The sequence below is a fragment of the Pyrgilauda ruficollis genome, unplaced genomic scaffold (assembly GCF_017590135.1).
Source record: "Pyrgilauda ruficollis isolate IOZ18807 unplaced genomic scaffold, ASM1759013v1 scaffold57, whole genome shotgun sequence".
Taxonomy (NCBI): domain Eukaryota; kingdom Metazoa; phylum Chordata; class Aves; order Passeriformes; family Passeridae; genus Pyrgilauda; species Pyrgilauda ruficollis.
Window position 1 is genome coordinate 1968327 of NW_024527377.1, and position 25482 is coordinate 1993808.

General features: G+C 46.6%; 1 protein-coding gene across 1 annotated transcript; it reads right to left on the reverse strand.

The window, feature by feature from the left end:
• Nucleotides 1-16786: 16786 nt before the first annotated feature.
• On the reverse strand, nucleotides 16787-24350 carry CXCL14 (C-X-C motif chemokine ligand 14). The gene is made up of 4 exons (XM_041482004.1): nucleotides 24027-24350; nucleotides 23061-23166; nucleotides 18557-18667; nucleotides 16787-17034 (listed from the first exon to the last, which is right to left on the reverse strand). The coding sequence occupies exons 1-4, from the start codon at nucleotides 24088-24090 to the stop codon at nucleotides 17019-17021; spliced, it is 297 nt and encodes a 98-aa protein (XP_041337938.1). The 5' UTR covers nucleotides 24091-24350; the 3' UTR covers nucleotides 16787-17018.
• Nucleotides 24351-25482: the final 1132 nt, after the last annotated feature.

A 25482-nucleotide genomic window follows, 5' to 3' on the forward strand; every position in this document is an offset into this window, starting at 1 on the left:
GGGGACACAGCCCCGGGAAAAAAAAAAAAAAAAAAAAAAGGCGAAAAAAAAGCCAAAGCCCGGGGAAAGGCGGGGCGGGGGGGACACGCGACCGCGCGTGGCTTTGAAGTGCTGCGGGCTGCGATCCGCTCGTGTGAGCGGCGGCTTTGGCACACGACGGCGCGGCCGCCCGCTCTTATAGCGGCGGGCGGACAATGGCCCCGTGGCCGCCCCGCGGGGCCGCGCCGAGGCGGCAGGTCGGCCCCGTGCGCCGCGCCCTCCGGAGCGTGCCCGCAATTACCGCGGGCGGCCGCGCATCTGCCGCGCCCCCGGGGGACGGGGGAGAGAGGCGGGGGTCCCCCCGCTTTGTCCCCCCCGTGTGCGGGGAGGGAGGCGGCAGGACAAAGCGGGGCAGGGGGGTCGCGGCTCAGCGCGGGGGTTGGAGAGGTCACCGTCCCGCTCCGGCCGGAGGGGCTCCGGCGTGAGTTTAAACTGCTGCGAGCAGGGGGTTTGGGGAAAGAAAAAGGTTAATCTGGATTTCCAGAGGATGAGCCGTGGATTATTCCCCAGCCAGATGCGGGCGGAAGATTTTGTCAGGTTTTCGTTGCACCTTGCGTTTTTTCTACACCCACGCGTCAAAGTGAAAATGCTCTAAAATGATAAAACTCAAAGCAGGTGTTTCCCTCCTGTTTCTCAGGTGAATATCAACACGCGCTTTGGCTTTCACGTGCTTCGCTTTGAAAAGGATTTTGCAGGTGTTCAGAAAGTTAAAAGTTCCAAAGGACATTTATGTTACAAGCTTTGATGGTTGTAATCACAATACACATACACTGTATATACATATATACATACTGTATATACAATGCACGGATACAATGCTTCTTTGTCTGGATAAAAACAAAGAATTGTGCTGTTTTGATTGTGAACTTCTTGCTGCTTCTGCTGGTTCCCATTCAGTGCTAGGGTATCGCTATCTCACATTTTGGGAAGCCACAGTTTTGTAAGTGGCTAAAAAGTTTCCTAATTCTGACATCTGGCTCTTTGCATCCTGCTCTCCCTGCTTGGAAGAAGCCCCATTGTCAGCACTCAGGTACTTGTGCCCCTGGAAGGTTTTCAGTTTCACCGCCCATCAATAGCCATTTTCAAGTGCCTATGCCTAAACTCACATGTATTTACCTGACTTCCCCTTACACAAAATATAGATTGATTCCCCCTCCTTTGATTTTCTTCTATGACTTTGATAAACAGGGGAAATTGACAGCATAAATTATTGTATGTCTCTGCATTTTAAGTTTTTAGCAACCATTCTTTACTTGAACCTGAGCAAGGAATTCTGTGAGAATTGTTTCTGTTTTCCACCCTCCTCGCTTTGCGATGACCCACGACACCAGCAAACTGCCACAAACAACCTTCTTTGTGCCAAGAAGATCACGCACAGAAGTGAGCAATCCAAAAAGCCCTGGGTGATGAATATTAACGAGTCTCAGACTAGAAGTAGTTTGGCAGTGGCCGAGCTTGCAGGATCAGCTCTCTTTCTGCTTTTTACGTCTTTATCAGCTTGCAGACCAGGGCTGTGCAATACACCCAGGTACGGCAGGAGACAGAGGGGGGGTCTGGCTGTTCCCGGGGGGGACTGGGCTCTCTCAATCACCGGACCTGCAATCAGGCTGATGTTTTTAGGGCCTCTGCATACATAAGTGACTTTCTGCGCTAAGCAGTTCCACTTCACTGAGTTACTCATGTCCTTAAGTGACGGCACAATTAGAGAGCTCTGTCAGCAGCCAGAGACCGACGGTGGAGTTTCCAGCACTACCCAGAAAGCCAGAAGGGACCAAAATTTAAAGGTTATGGAAGCATATGGCAAAAAGTGTTCAACTTTTGTCAGTGTGCATTTTATATATAGTGATATAAACTCTAGTGTTGTCTGCAACACTTTTATTGTCTTTTGTTTAGTTGTCTTTGAGCAGTCAATAGTTTATTCATTAAAATGTTTATGATTCCCTAGAGTTCCACAGACTTTGGCACAACCGATCACTTGTCTGAAAGTTTGCAGTGAAAGCGCATTATTCATTAGTCCTTATCCATCATTTGCAGTTTGTCATTTGTTATTCTCTTGTTTTAAAAGTTTGTGCTCCAATCAAGGAGGGGAGAGAGCACCATGTGTCTCTGTGATCAGTCACAGCCCTGAATAGCCAGGGCTGAAGTGAATGTTTCACAAACAACCCATAGGCTGAAATTTGTTTGCATAATCTATTCACTGCGTACTTATGAATAACGAATGCATTCACAGAACCAGAATTGTTTCAGGAAGCCTTCGCAAACAGAAAGAAGTGCTAAATATCTTGGATAATTTATTCCCAATGAATAATTCAACCAGTTCTATCACAGGCAGTCTACTAATTTTGCAGATAAATTATTCAGCCAACACAGATAATAGCTCTTACACCTTATGGGCCTGCTCCTATGGAAGTCAGCTGCTGAAGTTATGTGAAGTTTTCTGGGATAGGAAAAGAAAAAAAATCCAAAATGAAACAGGACCAGTGATTTCAAGAAACAGGCAGTGTGTTGCTAGCATCTCACTGATGTGATAACCTTATTCTGAGTTTTAGCCTTTGATATTATTTTTTCCACCCTAATGTAAATGTAGCTGGGCTCAACTGCACTCATGTGTTATATTAATTTCATATTTTGAACTCTAAGGAAGTTTTCAGAAATACTTCATCATTTGCTTTGAGAGACAGCACTTAAAAAAAGGTGAGAGATAAAAAGATTCAAATTGCATTTTTTACTAAGAAAACTGCAAAAGTACAGCTGGATCAGCCCATCCTTCCTTACAAGTGATGGCAAACTGCTCATCCAAAACCCAAATTGTCGTGGATGCATTTGCAAACAACACAATTAACACTTGTAAGGCCTGGAGCATGAAACTCTTTCCTCTGTTGAGACATCATGCGTGGGGTCTCTCATTCATGGCTGGACTCCAGAAAAAGTAGGAATTGATGAACAAATGTGGAGGAAGGACTTTTAGAGAAAATGTGCCACAAGGCTCCCTGCCGCTCTTGGGATGCACTCTTTCCTTCAAGGAAAAAGCCATGCCATGAGAAGATGCCATTCCTTGGTGAGTGTTTGTTGTACCCTGTAAAAGTAAATAAAAATCTGTGTTATTCAACTTCACATTTCTCACCAAACCAGAATTTTGGTCATTAGAGCAGTGTTAGCATCACTCCTTGAGCATGGAAATGAGCAGTAAAACTGCTCCTACAATTGGAATGCTTCAGAGAAGTCAGAGGTACATAATTTTTTTTCGGGTCTTAAGATTCACATCGTTACAGCAACTCAGCATACTCTCTTTTGTTACATTACTACAAGAGGTCTTGAACTAATGATGAGCTCCTGGGATGAGTGGCAAAATAACAAATGAACCAGGAGAATACTGCTGTTTTGCTCCCTCATTGTTCGGAAGCATGGCCAGAAAGGGAAGGCAGAGCTGCCTGTGGAGCGTGCTTGAGCCAGATTTGGAGAGCTGACATGGCTGATGGCAAAGCCATCACCCGGAGCAGAAAGCTGGACCCTGTGCCCTGCAGGAGTAAAGGAAGGATCGTGCCCCCTCACCCCTGGAGATGCCAAGGGAATGCAGCAGGGAATTTAAAAGCAGGTAGAAAACCAGGAGATGGTTTAGTGGGACAGCTTGTCTCCTTGTGCTTCTCTGGACATGGTGCAGGGCACAGTGGCTTCTGTCCAGCCTGGTCTGGGGACAGATGTGTGGTGAGGGCTGTGAGAGGGATGGACATACGGTGCCGTGCTCCTGGGACCCTTCACCCGGCTGGAGTCACCTTACAGTGCCCAGCCCGAGGCTCACAGGGGGTTCAGGGGTTGATGCTGTGGCTGCTGCCTAATGGAGAGCCCTGGAAGCCCAAGATTTGAAAGGGATCTCAGCCCGCAGGGAGGCAGCATTAACCCCTTTTGGAGCAGGAGCCAGTTCTTCTGCCAGGGGAAAACCTGGGAGCAGCTCAAGGGCTTTGTAAAGGATTTGGCCTCGTGTTCTACCTGCCTGTGGCCAGTGTGAGGCCTCAGGCTGTGTGCCAGGGGCTGCCTGGGGTGGGGAGCACAGGGGCAGCACAGGGAGTATCCCCATGCACCAGTGGGGTTCTGGCCCAGCGCGCCAAATCCTCCCTAAAATCCTGCACAAGTGCCTGGAAGTTGCAGTCAGGGCTCAGCCCCTTCTGGGGGATCTGCAGAAATAGTGGGAATGCTTTATTTTCAGGTTTTAAATGTGTGATGTAACATTTTGCTTCTCTTTGAAAGGGGGGGTTGAGTTGGTAAACGATTGTTCCCTGCAAGCACAAATGTATTTTGTTTGTTGTAATTAAAATGTTTTAATGAGACAACCATAAAATCAACCATTAATTATTTTTTTTCAAACACTTCTGCTTCCTTTTGAGCTAGGCCTATTTAGAAATAGTTTAGAGAGTAGCCTGCAGTTTTATTCTTTCTGTGGTATTATACACAGGAGTGGAGAAGTCATTTATAAATAATTACACAATGTTTTGGGTCTTTGGGTTTGTATAATATATCAAAGCGATTAGTACATGCATTGTTCCATTGTAAATGGCTTTTTTTCCTTCCTTTCAGTTTCACTTGCCTTGTCTTCTATCTAAACCTTTTTCGTGAAATCCTTTGTCTTCCTCATTCTTTTAGCTTGTTACAGTGCAGGGACATTCTTCTTATTCAAACACTCACAGCATGAGCAAAGAAAGCTACTTCTGTCGCATCTTAAGTTTTACCATAACTTTCTGGCATTTTCTTTTCTTCCAATTTTCCCAGACTACTGATAGGGTAATGAAGAATTATAACATACATCAATTATTGGTGCTCACGGTGTATTATGCTTCTGAATTCAAGGGGAGATAAAGAGAAAAAAAAAAAAAGTACCACTTTCTGTGGTTTTGAGGCACATGAGAGAGGACTCGGCACAGATTATTTATAACATCTTTCTGAGCATCAATTATGTTTGACTCCTACAGCCACTTCCTTGTCCCACTGGTTTTATGGCCAGAAGGAGTCATTTTTGTGTGTGGTAGCTGCGGCATTTAACTTGTTTCTTTTATGAGGAACCCAAACAATGCATCTTCAGGCCAAACAATCTATCTCCTTGAATAATAGCCCAAATGTCACTCAAGTGCTCAGGGCTGGGAAATGTGTGATCGTGGTAAAGGACCAGGGAAGAAAGCGTGGAGATGGAGGGGTTTGTGGGGTCCCTGTGGGGCTCCCCAGCATGGGAACCCCCAGGGAGATGGGCTGGTCCTGGTGTGGGGTGCAGGTGCCTGGGAATGCAACTGCCTGCCCAAGGTTTCAACAACCCTAATGCAAGTTCTCCAATAAAAAGGGCCAAACCCTCCTGGTGTGCTCGTGTTGCTGGGGCACACTCCCTGCCTGGCCCTTCCCCAGCCTCCTGGCTACCACATTAACTGGCAGAATTGAGATTAGGATGTCACCTCTGAGAAACGAGCCCTTTCCTCCCGCACCTATATTGTGCAAGAGATTTTTCTTCTCTTCTTTTTCCCCCTTTCAGCTTCTCCCTCCCACAACTGTCCCTCTTTTGTTGATTTGTATTTTGCTAATTGAAACTAGAATACTTATCCTAAAATAAAGGGACAAAATTCACTGACTACCCTGCAGGAGAAATCCCCCAACCGCATCCAAACCAGGAAGCTTAACTATATACTCAGCTTTTCTTTTATACCTTCCCTATCAATAATTCTGCTTAGGAGCGGCAAAGACAACCCGAAAGGTTTAAGCACCATAATGTGGGGGTGAGATTGAGCCTGAACTCTTGGGCGGGGGGCTTTGGGGGTGCCCCCCAGCTCTGGGGTCCCGTTTGGCTCTGAGGATGCAGCCTTGCGGGAGGGGGAGGATGGCCCGGAGCAGCCTGCGGGTCCCCAGTGCCCCGCGGGGCCCGGGGGATTTGCTGCCATTTGCATAGCAGGTGTTGGGTCCCGGGCCATTCTTCCTTAAGGGACTTTTAATACGGGATAAATTGCTGGGAATTAGGAGGAGGCAGGCGACAAGAAAAGAGTCTTCTGCTGACCTTGGCAGGCAAATTGGAGAGAATGGCTATAAAAAGGAAGAAAACCCAAATGCAAAACTTGTGCCCCGACCCAGGGAGTTTGGGGTACGCAGGCACTGGAGGGGGAGCTCTCCCCAGCTTCTCCTAAATTGAGGTTTGGACTCAGGAACGCAGTAATCCCAGAACAGAAATGCGATTACTGGCCTGAAGATCTTTGATTGAGTAGGTCTGGAAGGGGAGTTTAAAATGTTAATCCCTGGTATAATCCCTTCTCTGGCATTGTACGGACAAGGGTTGCACCCGAAGGGAATTGCCTGCTTCCTTCCCCAGGATTTGGGGCGGGAGGGCAAGGCTGGGGAGCAGCCCCCCCATGGATGTGCCACACAGACACGCGTCCCACATGTGAACCCAGCCATGTACCCACGTCCCCTGCACCCTCAGACGTGTGCAGAAACACTCACACACGCACACGTGCAGCTCCTGTGATGATGCTGATTTTACATACATAAGTATGTGTACTTCTGCACACAGAATAGGCGAGGAAGGCTGGGTCACTCGCATTCCCAGGGAGCCTTGATCAAAATTCCCTGTCACACCTCAGTCGCTGCTCAGCACCAGCAGTTAGAGCACAATGTACATAAAAGAAAATTCAGATTCTTCACGTGGTTTTAAGTGCAGAGCCATTTTGAAGTGCATCCACTTCTAGGCTGTTGGGGCAGGTAGGAAAGGTTTTTCTCTAAAGGGACATGAGTATGAAACCGTCCAGATGCCTTTCACATCAAAGGAGACTGGATGTATTACATACATAAATTGAGGCAATCTACAGTAAAAGATTATATCAGTGAGGAAGAAGCTGACAATTCCTCAATTAAAAAAAAAAGAACAAAGCAGGTGAATTCACCCCAAATGAGATGTGAGGGCTAGACAGGGACCTGACAGGGCTTGCAGGGGCCCCAGAGCCTGGACAAAGTGGGCAGGTGGGAAAGAAGAGGAGACATCTCCAGCCAACAGTCCTGGGCTCAGGGTCCTGCACCCTGACCCCAGGGATGACTCTTTGGGGTGCAGGTCCTGCCACCCTGGCCATGAGAGGGACAAGGGTGACACCCCAAGGCTCAGCGCTGCAAATTCGGCCATGCAGGGACAAGGCTTTGCATCTCAGCATACGGTACATAATGTGAAGATTTGCCATGCTTTTTGGAATTTAAAGGAACCCTTTGCACTGACTTAAATGGCCTCTGGTCATCCATTTAACTCACCATTTTTGCTAGTACTACATGTGCAATATACCCCCTAAAGTTCCTGTTTTCAGGGACAAACCCACAGGTAGAACAGCTGAAATTCCAGTCTGAATTCAACCTCTTGTTGGTGAAAGCAGCTGTGAAGGTGAGGGAGTCAAGCTTGCTCTCCATCGTGCTCACAGCCAGGAACCATATCTCTCTGTAGCTCTTTATGATAATGCCTCCAGGTATAAAGAGAAAAGAAGAGAAAAAATAATAGCATTAAACTGCAAGTGTAACAGCCCTTGAAAACTCTCAGGCAGCACATGGGTCCAAACTGCTGTCTTTGCTGGCACCAGTACAAAACGGTGCAGCTGAACTGGGCAGAGAGTGAGAAGGAAAAATTCTGCAGGAATTTTCAGCAGGAAGGCACTTGAGATGATGTGCTTTATGCCTGGAGTGGGACTGTGGAGGATCAGGGGATGCAGCTAAGTCTGGCTCACAATTAAGTGGAAAGAATAGTTTTCAAGGTATATATTACCCTTATAATCCCCGAACATTTGTCTGCTAGTGTAGCTCTAGGTTTTAAACCTGCTAATACATATTTTGGAATGGCTTGAAGGGGTAAAATGCTAAGCAAATACAAAGTACTAGTTCTAGTATTCGGGAATTCAGTATTCAGGGAATTTGACAATGGAGCAGCATGATTAAGGGAAAGCAAATGTTGTCCTAGGTGAAGTTTTTTTTTCCCTTGGGGCTGGATGCACTTCCACAATAAGAAGCTCCTTTGAAACAAATGCTTGCCTAATGAGGGGAGACAAGTTCGGCTGACATGTTTCTGCTGGGCCTCTGGTGAGGGGATGCTGCCTTCTCTTCCAATTTAAGCATGTAGTAAATTGTGTTAAAATAGCTAATTATAAATGAAGAAGTGAATGTACTTCTTAAACCCAAAGTATAAAACCACTTTTTTCTTCACCTCAGGTTTAATGTGTGTCAGGTCTTGAGCTGTTTCTGTTTATTCCAGTGGGAATAAACAGAATATAGAGATATTTTCTCTGGAGCTGGTGCAGCTTCCCTTCTCCAAAGCAGCTGTTGGAGTAAATCAGGGCTCTGCCTCTCTTACCCCACTGTGCAAACAGGAGAGCATCCAATGAGACTGAAAAATCGGTGAGAAATATCTTTCACTAGATAACTTTTTATTTCTTGTCTTGTGGGCCTTGTGTATGTACAGCTGGTGCTATCCCAAGGAATCTCTTTTTCCTTTTATTTATTTTTCCCCCAGAAACAAACAGGATATGACTTGGATTTATTTTTATATCGTTCTCAGTGTTTGGTGTTATTTATCTTCATTAAACTGTTAATGACCCCAGACCCCTATCCCACAGATGACATGCCAGGTGCTGGGAATTTCGCTCTGCGGCTGTGAATTCCAGCCACCATCTTCATCAGAAAAAAAAAAAAAAAAAAAAAAGAAAGAAAGAAAGGAAAAAATCCCAGCTTTCCTGACTTGTAAGGGATGGGAACTGCCACAAGGTGTCAACCTCCACTAAGCTGCAGCTCGGAGCCGGTTCTGCTGTCCCGGCAGTGGCCGGGATGGGTAACCCTGTGCAGAGGCTCTGCTGGAAAACCTGGGCACCTGCTTTAAGTAAGTGGGAAAATATCTCCTATAACACGGAAAAAATATTGTTTTCCCTCCATTCTTTACTTTTTGGCTATTCTTAATTTTTTTTTTAATTTTTATTTTTTTTTTAAATTTTCCATAACGATCTTTAGCCAAATTCAGTGTTTCCCTTCATCTTTTTCTCCTGACCCCAAAGGAACATTTCCCAGACATCATGACAAACCCAGTAAGTATTCTTTTTTTTCCTTTAAAGCTGACATTTTCCCTTTGTACAGTAGCATTTCAAGGCATCATTATCTAGGATGTTCAGTTAAAGTGTTGGGATTTTAACTTCTGGGCAACCCAAACCTCTGTTTCCTCACAGGACCATTCATGTGAGTGTTGGAATGGATGATTCTTGTGGGTCCCTTCCAATTCAGAATATTCTGTGTTTCTGTGTTCCCTTTGAGCATGCAGTGTGTGCTGGCCCTGTTTTCAGCCACTCTTCTCAAGCACCACCACTTTCTGCAAAAGCCCTGTCCCAAGTGCCTTCAGATTGAAAGCAATCCCAAGGATTTCTTGCCTTTTTTTATTCCTTAACTTCCTGCAGCCTTGGCTGAGCACAATGTAATTCATGGGCTGGTGGCATCGCTCAGAGCCAGACGTGATGGTTTGACACTGGTTGCTATAATGAGGAACTGGATTTTCCTGGCAGAACTTTCAGCTGTTGCACAAAAATGGAGAGGGAACACCCTGTCAGTTCAAACTTACACTTTGAATTGGAGAGGTAGCTCTTGGCAAACTGATTCTTGCTGGGGAGATGTGGTGCTTGACTGGGAATTGCTGGCCCAGGGAAGGAGTTGAGGAGATCTGGGCTGGTTTGATTTTCCTGATGTGGTCACAGAAGTGATAAGTCTGGAGAGATAAGAAAAAAGGAAGTTGGAGCAAACCACAAGGAAATATGTAAATGGTGGAATTATGAAGGTAATAGAAATGGAGAAGTGTTTTTATGCAAGACAATTGTATGGTCAATAATGAGGTAAAAATGCTGAGGGGCAAAGACAAAAGACATTTCTTCCAGGATTAGAAGTGAGCTCAAAATTGCCAAGGCCTACTGGAAGTGTGGGGGTGGTGGTGGAAAGAAGCCTGTTGTAGCATTTCTTTTCCTTTAATAAGCTTCTTTTTCTGGGTGTCCTGAGTGTTCAGATGTAGCACACTTAGTGCCTAGTAACCCAACAAAGCTTTGATTGGTGCCTCTGCAGAAAGATTTTCCTTTCCTTGCAGGTTTCTAACCATGAAAAAAACCCTGAGATCAGTTGCTTCAGAATCCTTAATTAAACACAACAAAGAAGGGCAATTAGAGCTGTGTTTTCCTTTTGTCATCCAGCAAATCTTGCAAACCTCAAAACCCTTTTCTTCCTCAAGATTTATGATGGGAATAAATCATAATTATTCCTGTAATTATCAGCCTTAAGTGAACATGAGCCGGATTATTCTTTTTTTTTTTTTTTTTTTTTTTTTTCCCCTTGGAGGAGGCTCTGAAACCGGAGCAAGAGGAATTCACTAACATCTTTTACTGTGCAGGAGGAAAACCAAAAGCACAGGCATGGTGATTTTCCAGGCCTTGGCTGCCTGCCTCCTCTCCTGTCACTTCATGTCACGTCACGGCTCCCTCCCGTCCCGCGTGCGCGCTCGCAGGGAGCAGGGAGCAGCTCCTGCTGGCCTTACTGCCCTCCATGTGTGTCGTCAGAGCAGCCACTGCCCAGAGAGCTGGTGGCACAAACAGGCAAGGGAGGAGACAAAAATCAAAGGGGATTTGGGGACTTCAGAGGTCAGTGAAAGGACCAGCAGTGCGGCGTGTGGCTGGGTGTGCAGAGAATAAACTCTCTGTGTGTTACGGGGTGGATGGATGGAATGTAGGGGAATAGAGATAGTGATGAAGGTAATCTCACCCCTAAGGAGTTACAGCTGAATTAGGAACAGGCCTGCCCTTAATAGGCCACAGCTAGGCCAAATTAGGATGGGTATTGTAGAAGAGTAGGTTGGCTGGTTGAGAAGTTAGATGGAGTTTGTTGGCTGTGCTGTGAGGAAGAAGGAGTCAGTGCTGCGAGGAGCTGCCCATGAGAAATCGCCTATGGAGCTTTTGCAATACGGTGATAGTATTACAGCCCTACAGGCACTGCCTCCAGGGATCTGGGCTTTGTTGTGCTGGTTGGACGTGGCTGTGCTGGTACCCACAAAAGGGAGCAAGCTCTCCACTTCAGGCACTGAAGGTGATACTGTGCATGTGTGGGTTTTGCTGCTGGGAGGTCAAAGGGACCTACCTGAGGACAAGATGCCAATGCAACACCAGAGGAATGGCAACCACACGGGGTCCTAGGCTTGCTGGAGAGCAGGTGGCAGGAGGGAGAACCTCTGGGCGAGAAAACCGTATTCGTCAGAAATGCTTGATGTTTTTAAAGGATTTGGGGCAGGTATTTTGGGAATGAGTCTGCCTTGAGTTGTGCTGCAGTCCAGTTTCCCATGCTGGTGTGATAGATGTGGCTTCTGTAGGCAGAGCAGCCAGGTGTTCTGTTTTCCTTTAGTGTACAAGTTCCAAACTGACAGGATAATATGATGGTGCGAACCTCTGAGCAGGCTTCCCAGACCCACAGATGCTTTGCCTTTTTTGTTTTCCTTTTATTTTTGAAAAAAATTTCTTTGGAAGTGTTTCCTAAACCAAATGCAGTTGAGGCTTTTCTTGTGGAGCTGGGGAAGAACATTCCCAGCAACAGCAGCACAATGAGCAGGTTCCAAACTGATTTATAATGCAGACAGCTGTAGAGGTGTCCCTTGGCTGACTGAGAAGGTTTTTGGTTGCCACTAGATGTCCTTTCAGCCCTGTTTTCCCCATTGCTCCTTCAGAAGAGTCATCTGGGCTGGGATTTGATGGCCATGGCCAAGGAGCTGCTGGACATCAGAGTGCTGGTGAGAGAAAGGAAGGGGCCTGAATCCCAGGCTGCTGGGGCCTCCCAGCCATCCTTTTGATCTCACTGGGCTTTGCCCCAAGCAGTGCTGGCTCATAGAAATGCTCCCAACCCAACTTCTGGATCTGTACTGTACTGGATATTAAATACTTTAATACTTATAGTGTGACTCAGGGACTGTTGCTGTAGCACTGCTGGATAGCAGAGGTGATGGCCCAAGGGAAAGCCTTGGAGGATAAAAAGGATGGTGACCCCATAGAATTCCGGTGTTCATTCTATAAAACCGTAGCTCAAATATCTTTGCAGGCATATTCCACAGAGATGCAGGTATGTGTTGTCAGAAAGCACAGCCGAAAATTTTGTGAGATTTTCCAAGTTGCCTGGATGCCCAGGATTTTGAAAACAATAATTCTGTAAGGTGTGATGTCTACAAGCACTGGTGGTCACTCTCAGCACCTGGAGCTGCTTGCAAATGCAGCTGCATCCTCTGTCTCAGGCAATGGCAATCCCTGTTGCTATTCTGGGTAAAGGAAGTAGAGGAGGTCTTTGCCAGAAATGTGTGCTGGTTACAAGGATATCTGGAGGCTCATGGGGTGCAGCCTTTCCAGGCAAACAAGGAATTTCCAGGAAACACTCGGCTCTTTGTGGTTTAAGATCAGAGAGAAATCAATGACTAACAGACACAGAGTTTCTGATGGAGCAAACCCAGAGTTAGTGAGCACTGCAAACAGCAATCTTCAAAAATACCTGTATTTTCAGTTGTGGCCATGCACACCCCAACCCACTGAAGGGAACAAAGTGAACAACAAATCCCAGCATGAGTGCCAGGCATGGAAGACCTACAGAATGCCCTGGCATGGCCTTGGTGCAGTCAGGGCTTTCAAGATGGGCTGTCCATCCTCCCAGATCTCAGGCCCAAACTCAGCCCAAACCATCTTATCTTTTCCCAGAGGTGCTGAAACAACCAGGAATAAGTGAGGTCTTCAGATGCTGGGCACATCTGGATTTCAGTGCTACAATTTTGAAAAGTGGCTTTAGAGGAAAAATACCCCAAATGTGACTGGAGCTTCATTTGACTTAGGGGGGAAATGTGTTTTGGAGAGTGCAAGGGTCCTCTGTCTGGGCTTGAATAAAGCCTGCTCAGTGATGTCAGGGTGCACAGAGGCCCTTTACCCCTGAACAAGCACAGCTCCCTGGCTCTGCATCCCAGCAGGATGGTGAATCCTGGGGACAGTGACTTTTTTGTTCACATTTGTTGTTATTCTCTAGAAATATGGGCCCAGAAGGGGCCCAGCTCTGCTGTTGGATTAGCTCAGAGAGCATTTTGTTGCTGTAACACTGCCTTCAACTTCCCCCTCAGCTCTCAGGGGTGACCAGTGCAAACCCCCAGCCCCAACAATGACTTTACCATCGATCTCCACGTTTGCTCCCACAGCCCTGATAAAACTTTGTTGGTGTGGAACCAGCACTTCCACCACATGGACGTGCTCAGGAAAGGTCCCCAAGTGTGTGACTATCTGGTGTGGTCTCGTGCCTTGATTTAGGGAGCCTGTGGGAGCTGGGGCACAGCAGGACCTGCTGAGAGCCATCTCACACAGAGCACCAAGCAGCCATCGTTTCTTAATAAACTTTTTTGGCCATTGCTGACCTAGACCATATATGAACAAGTGAAAAGCAAGTGGTGAAAGGCTCTGTGTAACATTACTAATCCCACGTAGTGCTCTCACTGGAAAGGCCAGGCAGGTCTCCCTGCTATTGTGTCCTCCCACTGCAGCTGCTTGGGTGAGCCTGTGCCTTTATTTAAATAATCCTAATAGCACTGGTTTGGGATGGGGGCAGCCTGTGGGTACCCAACACCCAGGGCAAGGATGGGCTGTGTGGGCAGCTCTCCAGTGCAGGGCTTGGTGCTCCTGCACAGTGCCAGGGAGCAGATTTGCAGGCTGCATCTGCAGTTGCCTGCTGCCCTCTTTGGAGGCTCTGGGATGGGTTCACACACTCGGGGTGCAGCAAGTAAAGGACCTGTGGTGTCCGTGTGTCCTGCTCCTGTACCCCAGGATGAAGCAAAGCTCCTGCTTCCCCTGCAAACCTTCAGGCTCCTGGGAAGGTAAATTGGTAGCTGGGGAGCAGTCATGGCTGGCTGGTGTGGTCTCAGACCATACGTCAGCAGCTTCATTTTCAATCTCAGAGCACAAATGTATGCTGTGTGTGTGAGGGAGGCTGGGCTGAAGGGTCTCCTGCTGCTTCACAGCCTGAAATCTGCTGGGGAAAACAAAATCAAGCCTTAAGATTGCTGCCAAATCTTGGGTGGAGGAAGTACCTACGTATACATATGTGTATTATATTTATTTAAATGTTTTAGCAGAGATGTTTCAGTCTGAGGGAAAGTGGCTGATGCTTTGTGTGTGGCTGTTACCTTCTGATGCAGTATTTCCCTTTACAACTGCATATCAGGGACAACAAGGGATTCTCCCCTTGTTTCTGGAAAATTAACAACCCTGCCTGGAGATGCTGGCTTACAGGATTGGGAAAACCAGCTCAGAGTCAGTTTTTTCTTTTAGGTTTTTAATTCTTGTTTCTGAGTGTTATTTTATTCAAAGGGTTGTAGGTTAAAGGAAATAAAATATTCAAACCAGCAATTTTTTTGATGCTTGTTTGTTTTTTAATTGGTTTGTGAGTTAGTTTTTTTGTTTTGTTTTGGTTTTTTTCGGTCTCCCATTCTGACAAGTGGGAAAAAAAAATTGCAATTGATTTTCTTTGTGCTTAGTTTCTGTTGATGTTGGTTGTTTTGGTCTGGCAGATGAACCCGGAGCTAAGTCTAAGTCACTTGTACATGCTCTGTCCTGTGAGGTATGAGTCAGTGAGTCCTGTGCTTGGGCAGTCAGAGCTGTGCACACCATTCCCAGTGGACTGAACCACCTCTTGTGCAACCCTATCAACATTTTCCTAGGAAATATATTGCCCAGTAGTCACTAAATAAAATGAAACGTGTTTTGAAGTCTGCCAGAGTGTTGAAATCAAATCTTCTCAAGGAAAAACTACTGGTTTTGTTAAAATGTGACTCAAGACAGGAGAGGGGTGGCTTGGCTCAATCACAGGTCTGGGTTTGCCCAGAAATTGGGTTCAGATGCTCAGCCAGAAACAGCCCTCTGTGGTTGATATCTCCAGAGATTTAATTTCTTAAATACCCTGGGGTATTTTTCAAGAGTTTTACTCATAGATACCTGAAACTTGATCTTCATTCTTTTGCAGAATAGGAAACTACTTTGAAATCCTCTTTCTCCTCCAGCTCTGCCAGGTGCTTATCTCAGTAACTAAGGCTATATATATCTAATGTTTATTTTTTTTCCTATTTTGTCTGTCTGCACTAAAGGAAACCCTTGAGCTGAGGCCAGGCAGTGCCCTGGTTCCTCAGGACAAGGTTGCTGTCACGGAGTTCGTGCTGATCCCAGGAGCAGCCCCAGGCACAGCTGGGAGCAGGCAGGAAGGCCAGCAGAGCTGCTCAGGGAGCACCAGGAGCTCTTCATGTTTAAACTCTTGTTGCCTTTGCCATCCTAAGCTGTTACCTTCCTTTTTTCTGTAGAGGATGGAGTGTTTGCACTTGGGTGCAAAGTTGCTCCCTGTGGGCGAGGGCAGAAACTGGGCAGGAAGAGGAGGTGGTGGCTCACAGGTTTTTGTTGCCTGACTTTGTTGTTTGACCATCCCTAATCTAACCCAGATTTCATCCAAATCACTTTTTATGTGGTTTTCTATGAACTGAAGTTGTTGATTTATGTTTACTTAACACAATATTAGACAAGTGGTTACAGGCAAATGGCATTGCCCTTCTTTATGTCACAGCATTCCTCAGGGTTTGGCTAAAGTCCAAATCCTAAAATGAGAAAGGAAAGTAAATTGTGCTGGAATAACGTTTTCTAATTCCAGTGTCATCAAGATGTCCTATGTCTAATCAGCTTCTCTGATCTTCTATTTCCCACCCCCCCCAAACCAATTCAGCTGCCAAGTGATTGAAAGTGGCAGGAGTTCCCTGATGGCTTAAGGAAATTTGCACACAATTATAAAATTTTTTTTAAACATTTTTTTTATTACTTTTTTTCATTTGTCTTAGAAAGAAATATGAAATCTGCATGCAACTTTCTAAATATTTCAAACATTTAAATAGCATATGATAATTTAGCAGTACAGTACATTATACAGCGAGATAATATAGGGAGACTTCCTATAGTGTATTTACAAATGAAAAGGTAGTTTTGTTATATTAAAAAGAGGAATGCACTGCTTAACATTGAAGTATTACATTCAAAATAATGAATATGTTGTATTGTGACTAAAACATACATACGTATTTATATGTTTGCCCTATCATACTTTTCATAAAAAGGTACCTTTTAAAGGCTTTTTTTTGTTGTTGCTACAAATCTAGGAAAACATACACAATAGTCTTGAAGCTTAAGATGTCTCAGTACTGAAGCCACTTAAACTTTCAGCTTCAGCTGGAAAAAAAAATACACATTTTTTTTTAGTAATAAAAATGAGTTAGAAATGCTTTCTAATGCATGAGAAGTTAAATGGGAGATAGAGGACGCTTCGCCTTGCAGCAAGACCTCAAGTCCATTAAAGAAGAGGTACACAAGCGGTGCTCACACTCACCTGACGAGGTGCTGAGGGACCTCACTTCTGCAGGTACAGCCACAGCATTTTAGTGGCATCTTCCCCAGCAAACTCGTCTTTGGTCCCTGCTCTGCCTGGCTGAGGTGGAGGCTGCAAACACGAGCAGCAGCCCCAGCCCGAAGCTTCGCCGCTGCCGGGGGTGAGCGGCTGTACAACCCCATCACAAACAGTTCTGCTTGCCTAGTGAGCTTATAAAGCCCGATTGCATCATAGTGAAGTATGAATGAAAAATAATTAAAACCAAAAAAACTCCCAAAAGAACTTCTTTAAAACGAAAAGCAGGTGTTTTCCTAATTTCAGTACAGAGCAGACGGGTATGAAATCAGAAGTGCAACAGATGCTTGTGAAATCTGGAAGCCTTTTGCACAGGGCTATAAAATGTAAAAACTGACCCTTGGTAAAAAGTGCTTTATAATAATATAGGATTTGTGTCTTATGTCTGCGAGAGAGAAATAATCTTCTGTAGAGATCAGTCCTATGCCAGCTGAGGGAGTCCACTCCATTCCTTGTACCACTTTCTCTTATTCTTCATAAACCCTAAACAAAAGAAGAGCCAAGAGCAGAGTGTTTAAACAAGGAATTAAAAAACCCTATTTCAAATAACAACAATAATAAAAAATAACAACAATAATAAAAAATAACAGCAAAATAATAGTAAAACCCCAAAACCCAGATTTTTAGCCTGTGCCTGAGTAATTTGGAAAGTAAGTTATTGATTCCTGCAGTCACCAGATTGCTTCCTATATCCATAAAGCATCTGGGGGGATTGTTAGACTTTGACACTGTCACATCTTAGAGGCATGTGGGGAGTGACAAACTCTGCCACAATTATCTGGGTAAATAACATTAAGAAATCCACATCTACTAACTCACTTTAAATGCTGGAAAATCCCTATCTCATACAAATGTTGAAGCTTATCATGAGCTGTATATAGACAATATGTTCACAATATCTGTTGTTTGCAATAATACTACTCTGTTTCATTTTTCTAGATTATTTCCTGACAGCACAACTTGATGGGCTTGTCTATCTGTGTGTTTCCTGGGGGAACAAGCCTGGGGCTGAGCATCCTTTGTCATTAATGACAGCCTTATGTAAAAAAAAAGAAAAAAAGAAGTGGGAAGAGTGTAAATATGTGGTTATGCAATATCCAGGGCTTCCCCACGTGCTCTGTTTGTGAAGCAGATGCAGGGAGCTGGCAGGAATTCGGGGAGATGGCCAGGGGCTTGCTGTGCCCTGGCATGGCCTGAGGCACCACCGGGCACCTTGGGCAGGCAGGGAGAGGAGCCTGCTGCTCTCTGACCTTACTTGAGCTCACTTTTGGGGAGTAAATTCCCACCAAATGAGGAGGATGAGGGTTTGATTGACCTGTACTGTGCTTGGAGGCTCTCTCTTCTCTGTGGCTGGAGATATGGCAGGAATTGTGCTGCTCCCCTGATTACAGATGGGGACAGACATCACCATTGGCCATCAGGAATTCATGTCTCACTCTCTGTCTTTTGCCTATGACTTAGAAAAAGCCCCAAACCTCTTTACAAAGGAGAAGCTGTCAGATTTTTATCAGAAAATTACCATTTTTTCTGGGAATGACATGCTTGTTAACATAGGCAAATACCTGCATCATCAAGCATTGATGATGTTGAGGTGGTGTGATTGGAGTGTGGGACAGGGCTGCCTCTTTCCATCTCTCCTGACTGCTTTTCTCGTGACTGTGTGAAAGTAGTTTAGCTTTTCATCTTGGATTTTTACCCATAGAAGGGAGGTGAGTGTATGTAAATAACTGAGAACGTCAGCTGATGAATATTTTAACCAAAAATAATTACTATTTATAGTCAGAACAGCCTAATGCCAAAATAGAAACAAGAATTGCTTGTGGCAGGAAATAATTAATATCAAGAACACCCATTTAAAATGGTAATTTTGGTAACGAAATGCATCCTCTGTGCTGGATGGAGCATTTGCCAGCGTGTGCATTTTCCTCTTTTTTCTGTTCCTGAACGCTGCTAGTTGCCTGACTTGCCTCTGAGACCCTCCCCCTTTCAGCCAGCTGGGACTCACCTGCCTTTCTCCTTCCATACTCGGTACCACTTGAGCAGCCTCACGGTGTTCTGGCGCTTGGGGTTGAGGCAGTGCTGCTGCTCCCCCCTCACCCGTGTCCACAGTGTCACACTGCAAGGCAAGGGACAGGTCACGGGGGGCTCTGGCCCAGCAGGGCAGGTAGGGCTTCTCCAGCTCTGTGCTTTATGGCACAGAGATCAACTCAGATATTTCGGGTTTACTGGGTAAGGTCAGAGCAGCTGCTCTCCCTCAGTGCAGGGCATTGAGGTTGTGCCAGATGAAGACATTCCTGCTGGTTTTAATCAGTGGGTTCGCTCTGCCTAAGTGTTAGATATCATCTTTTGAGACTAATTAATCTAATTAGGGCTCATTCAGGCAACCACAAGGACTTTGCATGAGGAGGCAGTTCCATTACACTCAACAATACTTCATCCAAGAGAAATTATCAGAACTGCTTCATTGATTATTTTAATTTTTTTTTACCCTTAACTCTGTAGTATTTTAAATGCTTGTATGTGGCAGAGTGCTTGTGTGCTCACAAGCTGGGGCTCACTCTGAGCCCCAGCATCAGCCCTGGGGCTTCAACCTCCTCTGATCACCACCTGATCCTGCTCTCCTTGCCAGTTTGGTGTCCCCTGACTGTCAGGCCCAAGCATGCTGGGAGACAAAATATGGCGAAAGTCTTTTCATCATTTGAGGTTCTCTCCTGGAGGGCTCAGTGAGGCTGCCACAGCTGAGGTGACATGAGGGATCTGGAGCTGGGTCCCAACAGGACAGCTTTCCAGAAACATCAAGAGCACCCCACTTTTGGGGCTCACAGAAACATCAAGAGCACCCGACTTTCGGGGCTCAAATTAGAGCAATTTTCTGGTTTTCTTATTACTTTTGTGATTAAAAAAACGCCAAACAACATCCAAAACCCAACCCACAATGACAATTTGTATTAGAATTAATAATTTTCTGGAAATACCATCCATAACAGGGAAAACCAGTCATTGGTTTAACTAAAACCCTATAGTGGAATTAATTAAATGCTGCCGGAGACATGAGTATAATGATGGCAGAAACCCAGAAACACCTGTGTATACTGGAGGGCTTCTTTTATGGTTTGGTTCAGAAAGGAAGACAAAATGTTTTGCAGACTTTCCCATCTCACCCTCCTGGTGCCTCACAAATTAAAACATGCTGCATGAACAGAATGGAGGTCTCACCACGATTCCAATTTCAAGGTTTTAGAAGGTGTTCAGATAGGTTTTTCTATTCAATTCACCTTCCTCCCTGCTCCTCTTTTCTGCTCCATTTCAAGCTAAGGTCACAAAATGTTAAGGTGTAATTTCCAGGTGGTTTTCTGGGAGAATGTGGACTTTTCCTCAGTGCATGGGAAAGCAGCAGAAGAGCCTTTAATTGTTGCAGGTATCAGAAAGGGAAGGGTCAAAGCTCAAAACAATGGACTCACTCTGTTCTAAGGGTGTCCTCAGCCAACTTCTCTGAGAGCAGTGTGTGCTTCAGAAGGGGTGTTTTCCTGGAGTTTTGAATGATGTGGTTTTAAGGGAGTTGAGGGCAGAGCAGGGTTTCTCCATGCAGCAGCCACCTCAGCTGTGCTGTCTGCAGTGGCTGATCCAGACCTTGCCTTGCATTTCTCTCTTCTGACAGACCACAGAGCATATTTCCAGAAAATGATGGACAAGCTGAATTGCAGGAGAGGAGCAGGAACACCTCTGAAAAGCTGCAAGCCCTACATTTGCACCAGAAGCAGTGAAGGACACTCTGGATTTACCAGTCTGGAATCTGAGCAGGAGGAGATCCATGGTTTGCCTGTCAGGGGAACAGGCTCTTTCCCCAGGCTCAGATGCATTGCTTTACATCACATGTAGGTTTTCTGCTTTGATTCTGGAGGATGGACAGCAGAAATTCCCAAGGCAGCCCCATGCTCTTCTGCCATTCTCAGACAGTCCCTGATAGATGCAGGGTCGGGTGGCAGCATGTTTGGGCACCCTGAGATGACCTGGACCTGTTTTGGGGATGCTGGTGTGACAAATGTAAGGGAATGTGCCTAAGAGGTGCTGAGGGAGCTGAGTGAGCAGTTCCCTGGATGGGCTGCAAGAAGAGGTTGAGAGAGATGGAGAAGGGATGAAGCATCAGAACCTACACCTCCAGTAAGATTCCTCCAGTGGGATTTGTCCTTTTGCTGCCCAGGGCTTGGTGGCTGGAGCCTTCGCCCTGCTGTCTGAGCGTCCCTGTGGCAAAATTCTCCCCAGTATGTCGCTGCCTCCAGGGCTGTGATAAACACCCCGAGTCAATCTGTGACCCCAGCACCCTGTGCCCCCACACATCTCATCTGCAGGGGTGGAGGGGCTGTACTTGTGCCTCCTACAAATACCCTGTCTCCAGGACCTCAGGGATCCTGGCTCTGGTCCTTTCATCCCAGGCTGGTGTGGGAGCTGCCTTCACTGCCCCTGGAGAAAGGCACTGCTGTGAGCCCATTTCCCATCAGCTCTTCTCAGCCTGACATATCCCCACACTCTGGGATGGGACAAAACATGGGTGGGGGTGTTTCAGAGCATTTCAGGTAGAAGGAGTTAAACTTCCCTCCTATTTTCTGCTGCTTCCCCTCATTCCAGGAAACAGATACACTCACAATTACTGCTAGATGTACCATGAATCTTGATAGGTTTTGACTGGACTGAGGACTCAGTTTAACTGTCTCCCACCCAGTGGCACAGCTCTGCTGAGGGTTATGGCCAAAGCCTCCCTAACTGCACCCCCATACCCACTGTTTCTCATTCCAACATAATTTATATCAGGTTTCTGCTATATGAGAGCTTTTAAGGAGGGCAGAAGGGGACACAGATTTGACAACTCGTTGTGGATGATCACTGCAGCAACAAAAACTCAGTTGCAGGAATTCAGCTCCTCTGTGCCGTGTCTAGAGGCTCCCGGATTAATTGGTTCCCAGAATATTAATTTCAGTGCTTTCAATGCTGAGTTCAGGCTGCATCAGGGTAGCTGGAAAGGTGGTGATGGCAGTGGGTTTGCCCTGCCTGCCCTGCAGACACCCCCAGCAACAAGACAGGAATGGGACAGTTCTGTCCCAGCAGCTGCTGCAAACCCTGGACAAGCCTCAGCCTTGAACAGTATTGCTCAACATCTGCCCTATCAGGCTGGAAAAGCAACTGCTCCTACATGGCTTTCTTGCTTTCCCAGATTTCTGATTGGAAGTAAAATGTTGCATTAATTAGATTTATTTCATATCCCCTGGTCACCATCTGCTTTTGGGCAAATAACTGGAGTGGGATGCCAAGAGTTGGTGTCCCTCCATGACATCACTCTACTATTGAAGGGTCAAAGCAAACAGAGTAAGGCTGTGAGGAGCTGATTCTGGCAGGGTTGCTCTGCGATAATTTTCCTGTTCAGGTCACCATCAGCAGGTTTGGGCTTCAAAGATGTGGGTCTGACGTTCCCTGAGCTCAGCACTGCTCACAGGGATGCTGCTCTGGCTCTGCAGGAAGCCTAAGGAGCTCGAATCTCCATTCCTTCTCCAGAAGCCCTCTGCTGAGCCTGGCAGTGCCCCGTGGGCAGTCCGAGGTCTCTGCTGTGGTATTTGTGCCAGGGCCAGGGCACACCCTGCCCCGTGGGCACTGCGGGGTGCTGGAGGGGCTGTGCAGCCTGCACACCCCCTTGCTCAGCCACTGGCAAGGGTTCCATGGGGGAGCGCAATGCTGGATCAAATCAGTCCTTAGTGTCCTGGGCTGTGGCTCATCTTGGGACACTTTTCCCCCCTCTTGGGTGGCTCGGTGCAGTCCTTTTGGATTATCTGCCCTTCTGGCTCTTGTCTGGCTGCACCATGTGCTGGCTGAATGGTGCTTTGTCAGGGGAATCTTATGGTATCCAAACAGGACAGGAAAAAACCAAACCCACCCATATTTAAAATGTAAAAACTCCCTCATTTTTTAGCCAGTTATGTAAAAAACCCCTGTACCTGCCTTAGCTTGGTTACCCACTACATCAGCCTGAGATTTCACAGCAGCTTTGGTCCTGACTTGCAGGGACACTGCGAGGAAAGAATTTTATTACAAGCTGAATAACCCCGGCAGGTAAAGGAGATCCCTCTGGTACAATGCAGGCTGGGGTAACTCTTCCTTTCAGAAACCACCATGGACCAAACTCTGCTCATGTTCATTCTCAGAATAACTTGAGTAAATCGTTCTGAGTGTTGTATTAGGCAGCTTGGAGTAGAATTTTTCCCTATTTTCACTTGAATTAATGATAATCTTTTTACTGCTACCCATTCTGGAAATACTTATTTGATTTTTAAAAAATTGTATCAAAAAATGATACCTGGGATTTTAATCAGAATTGCACTTTTTTTTTTTTAATCTGATGCAGCCCAGGAATTAGCATGCCAGGGCATGAGGAAAACAAAGAACAAAGAAGGAACTTGCAGATAAGGTGAAGAAGTTCAGCTGACAGGGAAACAGAAAGCAATAAATGCAGGAAAACTTACATAATCATCTCTTCCACGCAAAATGGGTATCTTGGTTTTATTTCCAGCTTCCGTACATTAGAGAATCTTATTTTAGGACCTTTTCTTGAACATTTGCACTTCACGCCTACAAGAGAAAGCATTTTCTCATGCTCCTGCAAAGCTTCCTGCATACCAAGCGTCCCTTCCCCTCCAGCCTGTGTGCATCCAGAAAAACTTCAGTTTGCTCTTTCAAGCCTTGGTGGGAAAAGATGAATTTTTAAAATGTTGTTCAGCTTAAAAAGAGATTTTTTTTTTTCCTTTAGTATATCTCAGAAAAAGGTAGTGACTCTCTGGGAGATATGTTTTAGAGCACTACATAAGCTCTGGGACTTTGTAAATAGCAGATTTTTTAAAGTGCACCTGCTGTGATTAAATATAATTGTATTTAACGAAAGGAAATGAAAGAGTCAGAACTTGCTTTAAACTGAGCAAGCAAGTGCATGTCTGGGCTACTTTCTCATTCACTCGTGCCTCATTTGGACTTTGTAGGACTTTGAGTCATTTCTCCTTGCATGGATGCTGTGGTGCAGTCATAGCCAGACAAAAGCTGAGCAATTTTTAACCATCATTTTTGGGCACAGCAGAAAATCCAGACTGTGCCACCACCTTATATCCAGCTCTGCTCTATTTGCCCTGAAAACCACCCTCAGTTTCAAAGGAGATGCTTGAGCTCTATTCCTGAATAACGAAGAGCATGACATGAGCTGCCCCACTGTGAGTTCTTTGCCTTGCACTGAAGACACAAATGAAGACACAACTTCATCCCTTCTATTTTACCTCTCCTCCACCTTTATATAACTTGCAGCTCCCTTACTCACAGATTCCATACATCACACCTTTCCACCGTGCAGGGGATAGCTCAACCTAAGCCAGGGCTATCAATACGCAAACACAAATTACTGGAAAAGAGATTTACACGGGAATAAGCAGAATAAACCACTTTACCTTCCGCGCTGGCTAAGCACATCGCGATGAAGAGCAGGAGCAGAGCTGCTGTCAGGAGCTTCATTGTGAGACAGCAGGTACCCAAGGAGACGGCGGGGTTGATGTGTTCGTTCGCCCGGGGTTGGCGGCCCCGATCCCGGGGCTGGCTCTCCGGGGAGGGGGCGGCGGAGCGGCTCCCGGCGGAGCGGCTCCCGGCGCAGCCTGCGCTCTGCCGCTGCCTTGCCTTCTCCTCCTTTAAAGCGCTTCCCGCTGCCCTCGCTCCCGGCTCATTAATATGCAGAGCAACTCCACGGCTCTCTCCGCTTCCTCAGCCCGGCGGGGAGGGGGGGACCGGCACCCCGGGGGGAACATCCCCCATCCCCGCCCCGAGCATCCCGTGGGGAGCGCAGGCGATGGGGCGGCTGCTGCTGCCCCTGCCCAGCTGGGACCTTCCCCATCAGCGGAGGGTTGCTGGGGAGGGCGATGTGGGTATTTGTATGAATGGGGCTGTTAGCTGGAAGCCATCCGCTTGTGAGCGCTCCAGGGATGCCCGCGCTCCGCGGAGACTCCCATGAACCTTGGAAATAAGATTTGGAGAAATCTCACCTGGGAAGGGGTGTCACCTTTTGCCACAGTTTGACTTAAATATTAATTTTTCTAGCTTTAGCAGGTTTCTAAATCTAAAGGAAATTTCAGTGAATCAAATGGGGAAAAATATTCCTAAAAGCATTGTTGGGCGTGCTTAGCATGTGGAAGGTTTCAGGAAATAAGCTCGGTTTATCTTTGCTTTAATGAACACTCGAACGATATTCTGCTCCGTGAAGAACAGGGCAGCAAACACGCGGGAACTTCACGGATGTAAATAGATGTTCCTCCTCCCTTGCAGAGTCTGTTTCTGATTTCAGAAACAGCTAAAAGAGCATCTTCAAATCCAGATTCCAGATTTTTGTCTAAATGAAACGGGTGGAGATCAGAGTGGGGTCTAATCGCCTTCACAGCAGTGTATTTATTCCAAATGCGGAGCAGCCAAACGCCTCTGCGGGTCCGCGGATCCTCGCAGCCCCGCTGCCCGCGCTCCCCGCTCGCACAGCCTCCCGTTATTAGAGCCGACCGAAACCAGCCACCCTGCCAGCCCGGCCAGCGCTTGGGGAGGGCTCGCCACGCACTCCCAGCTCCACTTGCATTTTAAGTTTCCCACATGGCTTCGTTCCTGCCGGCTCCCATTGGCAGCGGCCGTCCCGCTGCGTTCCCGGCCCGGGTGTTGGCAGGCTGCGAGTACAGCCCTACCACACGCAGGCTGCACGTTGCGCGCAGGCAGCTGCAGCGTTCTGGCCCTGGCGGCATGCGGGACGTGCCGACATGCCGGGAACAGCGCGCCCGCTCTGCCCTGCCCGCACTGCCTGTCCTGACTGCCCTGTCCTGTCTGCCCTGACTGCTCTGCCCTGCCCGCTCTGCCTGTCCTGACTGCCCTGTCCTG

Coding starts and splice junctions, on each gene's coding strand:
- CXCL14 (XM_041482004.1), bottom strand. CDS start 24,090: ATGAAGCTCCTGACAGCAGCTCTGCTCCTGCTCTTCATCGCGATGTGC. Junction 23,167..24,026: donor GTGCTTAGCCAGCGCGGAAG/GTAAAGTGGTTT, acceptor TTTCTCTTGTAG/GCGTGAAGTGCAAATGTTCA. Junction 18,668..23,060: donor TGCGTGGAAGAGATGATTAT/GTAAGTTTTCCT, acceptor CTTGCCTTGCAG/TGTGACACTGTGGACACGGG.